Below are 6,000 nucleotides of genomic sequence, written 5' to 3'. Positions count from 1 at the left end.
AATTCTTAATTGTATAAAGACGACAAGCATAATTTTCAACAATCTGTTGCTGACGACCACAACTATGTCATGTAGATGTATTTACTAACTACATTTTTACAGGGTGAATTTAATGAATGAAAAGATGGCCAAGTGAAAACGAAGGTGATAACTACGTCCTTTAAGAATAACATGCATCTTTCCAGTGCCAGAGCAGATGATTCCCAGTCGAACTAGAGCAGAATAACTGAGAACACACATGCATGTTTACATTAATGAATCCATTTCGAGAATGAATGCATTTCGCAGCCTAGCTACAATAAAACCCCTCACACACAGCTCCGCATTGCCATACAACACGCACACAAAGGCATCAGAAAGCAAGAGCAGCAGAACCTGTTGATAAGCCTCCTCTCCGCGTCCAGCACGCCTCCCCACCGAAACCGTGACACTGGAATCCGCCCCGCCCCCTGCTTAGCATACCCCCGCTGCCCCGCCCACCCCACATCTCATTATCTGTTTCCCGTTGTCTCTAGGTGAAGCGGCGCCCCGCCTCCTGCTTAGCATATCACCGCTGCGCCCGCCCACTCCGCATCTCATTATCTCACACCGCGGCGCCCGCCCACTCGGCATCACGGCAGCACGCCCCCTGATTAGCATATCCCCGACGCCCCGCCCACCCGCATCTCATTATCTCTCTCCCGTCGTGTGTAGGTGCAGCAGCGCCGCCAGACTGGAGCAGGTGTCCAACATGGCGAGCACGGGGATCGGATCTCTCTCTACAGCGCTCTCTTTATTCCTGATTTCGGCAGCTTTTCTTCTCCAAGGTAGGATCACGACCTGGCGATAAAAACAATGCTCATTGCGAATCGTGTGTTTTTCCCCTCTCCCCACCTCCTTCTTTCCCTTTCCGACCGGAGTCCCGCGTTTCTGCGCTAAAGGAAAGCAACTGCAAAAAGTAGCATTAGATGCCTGGGATATGCTTATGGATGGGGATGATGGAGAAATACATTGATTAAAAAGAAACAGAAGGGAACGAAACAGAGTGCGATCACTCCCAAGTCGGAATATCGTGTATTGAAAAACAGAAAAGAGCCACACATGTATAAATTAGATTGAAGTGGAGAAGTTAAACAAGCTGCGCTGTCAGGCTGGACAGTGTCAGATGCGTGCAGATGTGCGCAACTCCGATCAGAGCTGCGTGCAAACAAGTACAACTGTTCAGCAGCTGCCTTGCGCATATGTGTATCAGCTTTAAGCGAATGAAGCATGCATTTCCAAATAAATACATCAACCGGTCACTTACTTTTCTGTCGCATCCGTGGCTTAAATGCACGTCCGTCCTGCACCGCAGGGGTGCTGGAGGACTGGCGAATGTAACTGGTGGCAGAGGAGATGAAGTTGGGGATGAATTGATGCTTGTTCTCCCGGTACAGGCAGCACAGGCGAGACATGGATGCCGTCCTCTTAGTGGGACGTGGTGCTCCTCGCTCCTGTCAGTTGCCCCTGCCTGCGTGTGTTAGCTGCATGTGCCATATCTTATCCGTGGGGACCATTAGCAGTGCTTGTATGTGCACCGGTGATTTGGCGGGCTGCTCTGGGGTTTGCGAATCATTTTTAAACCATAACGTCATCAGGATGATTAAAAAAAAAGTGTCATGAAAGCTCATGACTTCGCTGTGCTGTGTCGTACCGATAGCGCACGTCTGCTGTATTTGAATGCGCAGCTGCTGCAGCTGCTGTGAGCTGAACTCCGGGCTGCGGCGCGGCGGTCGTGGGGCTGCGTGTCGTCCGGTGTCTGATCGTCGTGCTGTGTTTGGGTATCGATAGAGTCACTTCATACACTTCAGTGTGTTCAACTTTCAATGGGGAAGTGTTATTCTGACACCACGCAGCCCATGCTGGGTTTGCTGTATCCCCATGCGATTGTTATTATGTGTACTATTATGACATGCAGCATACTGTATCTGTATCTGATGGGTGATGGGTGATGGGTGATGGGTGATGGGTGATGGGTGATGGGTGATGGGTGGGGAGCCGCTGGGAAGTGGCGGCTGTGGGACGCAGAGGGCAGTGTGCGCCTTGCGGAGAGATGCGCTCGCCTCTCCGGCTTCATAGGGATGCTTAACTGCAGCTCTGCGATTCTCTGGCATCTGCAGATCTGTAACTTGGAGTTTATTAACATACATATATATATATATATATATATATTTTTGGTGATCATTCCCCTTAACATTGATGTCTTCGACGGGGGATTCATTCACCATATTTGACTTCAAAATAGAAAGAACGGCCTTTTTCATATCAACAAGTGGACTTTATTATTGTCGTCGTAGTTACTGTTGCGATTGATTTGAGATGTGGGCAAGATATCGGGATGATTCCCAGCTGTGCTGTCCTGAGCAGGAGCTGATATTCACTGATTAACCCTGCTCGTCATTTGACAGTATTACATACAACCTCTTACCAGTGTGCGGAAAAGCGAGCATTTCTGTTTATATGTGTGTATATATACGTTTGGAAATTGACTTTGAAAGAGACGTTACATCTCTGTATATTGGTTTGAATGTGTTGCTCTTAAGTTGAAGGGGAGATGTTAATGGTCGTGGCAGTGACAGAAAGCTTTGCATTGTGTGCGAGTGATATGCCTCACTGACTCAGTACAGCAATTCATTATGATGAGCTCCATGGGGCGCCTGAATAGGAAAAGCAACTCCCTTGTTGGTTAACCTGCAGCCGCTATGGTTAATAGCTGTCCAGTAAATGATGGCGATTATTTAAATACCCAGCCCTCAATCTCGGAAGCAGTAGGCTATGTGTCTTCATTTCTTCATTCACAACACTTGCTGTCTGGAGAGTGGATCCTTATCTCTGCTTGCCTTCCTTACACTGTGCTAGCTTACACAGGCGGTGTCATTAATGCATACATAGTAGTAATATTAAAGGTGAAGCTATACAAGCGATACTATTTCTGCATTCTTTGTGGATTGGGTGTGCATTCATTCATGTTTGTTTGTTGTATTTATTTATAGACACTGCATTAAGGAATTGCCGGTACCTTATACAATATGCTAAGCATTGCAGGATTTTAAGATTAATGTAACCACTGCAGGGAGGTAAAACTCGCAGTGTTTCCAAGCCAAGATGTGCTCCAAGGCTCTTTCATTTGTTTGATTACTGTTATGTAGATATTGGCACATGCGATTGTTGCTGAGCTCAACTCCAGAACACACTGCATTGTGACCAAGGCACTCAAATATCAATGAGTGCTTAATTCTCACAGGGGACCACCTGAAGGGAAATTTGATGTAGTAAGTAGCAGACTGATTTTTCACAGCCTTTCCTCTCTTAATTGCTGTTCGTGAGCTTTGACACTGCCCCAGTTTTTTCGGCCAAAACTGCAGGCAGTATAATTGTTTATTCTCCCCGACACGCATGCGCCTCCTGACTTAAGATAATAAACTTCAAGGCCCTACAAGCTTTAGGTTTAAAATGCTCTGAAAGGATTAGTTTAACTTCTCCGCATCCACAGATCCAAATTGGGGTTTTAACATCACAGAAAGATGAGAATGAATCTGCCTGATCAGTCCCCATTTTTACTGTCTGATGCGATTCAGGAAATGTATCCATTGATCTGTCTGTATGAGGTTTCTACCAATATCTTCTTTCCAACTTCTGCACTTCAGTGGCTTGAAGGATGTTTTGGGGAGAATGTTGTGGATAATGCAGTGCACTTTTAACCACTGTTTTGGTGGAAAATAAACCCCTTGTCTTTTGTCTCTGGATCGGGCTCTGGCGTCGTGGAGTCTCGCGTGGAAAGTTTTGCAATCCCCTCTGTGCCTTTTGAAACCCCTCCTTCGTTGTAAACATCCTCCTCCATCTCTCAGGATTTCAGGCTTTCATGTCTCAGTGTATCTGGCAGCTGCTGCATTTAGAAAACACCTGTTACTCTGTGCAAAACATGGAAGGCCTTTTATTTATTTTATTTTATTTTATTTTATTTATTTATTTTCAAAATTACTTGCTAGAGTTTACATCCGCATTATTTACAGGCATTTGGAAGTTCACCCAAATGAGCGGAACAGCTGGTATATACTCCTTCCCATGGCATTAATAGTAAATGAGAACAGGTGGGCAGAGAACATCTCCATACTGTATTTACATTTACTGTACTTCCTCACTTTTTACTGGATGTTGTTTTTCTGTTCACAAGCAGTGTTTTCATAGACCTTCCATAGTGGTTCAGGGGAAGCACAAGGAAAGGATATATGGGTTAGTGAGATGTTAGGCTTATTGATGTGACAAGGGCTTTCTCCAGCCCTTGTGATTCAGCGGAGATGGTGTGCGCGTACCTGCTGGCTCATCTGTCACACTTTTGCATATTATATTGGCTTTGGGGAAAGAGAGATCATTGTACAGTACAGCAGATGTTTAGTGTTAACCAAGTAACCAAGGGCAGGCTGAAGGCAAACTATTTTGTCTTGAGTTCTCTTCCTTTTTTGCACTGTATTGCACAGTATGTTTCTCTTCAGCTGTGTTAATGTCAGATACATTGATTTTCCTAAAAAGCAGGGGCATAGCTTCCCTCTGTCTCACTCTTTCTCTGCAAAATAAATGTATTTAAGGATGGCAAATTACAGACCTGTACCCTTTTGCCTTATTTATTAGAAAGTGTCTTCTGAAAATAAACTATTGCAATGATTTGTAATTTGCAATCTTCTCCTATGTCAAAGTTGTACTAGTCCTTATTGTAGCTCAGTGAATCTTTTTTTGTTTAGGTTATAATTTATGTGTAGTTTTCCAGTCAGAAATTTGGGCATCAATGGATGGAGAGTTAGGGTTTCTGGAGTAGCCTAATCTTTTTTTTATTTTCTTGTCTTTTTTCTTTCTATCCATGGCTTTCTCATAAGCTGACTTAATTATTGCTTTCTTTAGATCCATTCCCATGGGGAAAATGAATTTAAGCAGATGGCAGTGAAGCTCTTTCCCGTTCTGATATCTTTTAAAAGAATTTGCGTGGGCAAAATGTGCTGCAAATTTGAGCTGTTTCCTCAAGGACATGGCAGGGAAAGTGTGGACCTGAAAATCTCTACGCTTACTCTTACTTTTGTGGTTGTGAGTATTGTGCGTTGTACAAATATGTATGCGTTTTTCACATGAGGGAAACTCTGCTGTCTTATCTCGACATCTTTAATGTGGCAATGTGGAGAATCAGCTGGCTATCCTCATCTGATTTGAATCCATCATAAAATCTATATTATTATAAGACAACAGTTTAAGACTGCCACATGAAACGTCCCTGAATTTAGTCCTTTATTGTTGCCTTAACTCCAGGTTTTCTTGCTCTCCCTGAAAGAGTATGTGTGTGTGTGTGTGTGTGTGGGGCGGGGGGGGGGGTGTATAAGAAGCTGTATTCAGCTGAGTTGTTTCCAGTTTCTACCAGAGCTCCGGTATGTTTTTCAAGAGGCGCTATTGAATAGGTTGCTGATTGCACAAAGGTTTTGTTCTCCCACTAGCTTAATTTTGAAACTCCAGAAGAAGCAGAATGCAGCAAACATCAAAAGTCAGAAATGCTTATTCCTCCTCCTACGGTGCAAAGGGAAGGAGATCTGCCTCACTCTTATCTTCTGTGTGGTAATGTTTTTGGAAAGGTGCAGGCAATCAATTCATAGCTAGTGGCCATTAAGAAAAACATCTTTCATAGTCACTTGTACATTTAAAGAGATTACTGGTGATCAATTGCTTTTTGACTTGCAGAATGCTGCAGGCGTGCGTTTTAATTTCTGAGCTCCGAGTTACTCTTTTTGTAAGCATAATAGAATCCGTGACACTGTTTCCATGTGCTTGTGTTTATGTATAGATGTATTCAATTGAATATTCTTTAACCACACTTCCATGTCGTTGCATTGCATTTTGCCAACGGTTGTCTGTTATGCCATTATCTTGGTGATATAGTGTGATCGTGCAGAAGTTGAAAGGTATGTTTCAGTGGGAGTATTTAGCCTGCTCTCTAAGTGACTG

At 43.9% G+C, this 6,000-nt stretch overlaps 1 protein-coding gene across 2 annotated transcripts in view; it reads left to right on the top strand.

The window, feature by feature from the left end:
• The first annotated feature begins 681 nt into the window (after positions 1 to 681).
• cadm1a (cell adhesion molecule 1a) overlaps positions 682 to 6,000 on the top strand; it is a 300,521-nt gene continuing 295,202 nt past the window's right edge. For both annotated transcript variants that reach the window (XM_066708350.1, XM_066708341.1), the window contains exon 1: positions 682 to 806. In XM_066708350.1, coding sequence (XP_066564447.1) covers positions 731 to 806 — 76 coding nt within the window. In that variant the 5' untranslated portion in view covers positions 682 to 730. The remainder of the gene's footprint in view (positions 807 to 6,000) is intronic.

The sequence above is a fragment of the Amia ocellicauda genome, chromosome 1, assembly GCF_036373705.1.
Source record: "Amia ocellicauda isolate fAmiCal2 chromosome 1, fAmiCal2.hap1, whole genome shotgun sequence".
Taxonomy (NCBI): Eukaryota; Metazoa; Chordata; class Actinopteri; order Amiiformes; family Amiidae; genus Amia; species Amia ocellicauda.
Note: the sequence above shows the minus strand (reverse complement) of the source record. Positions and strands in the feature narration are given on the sequence as shown.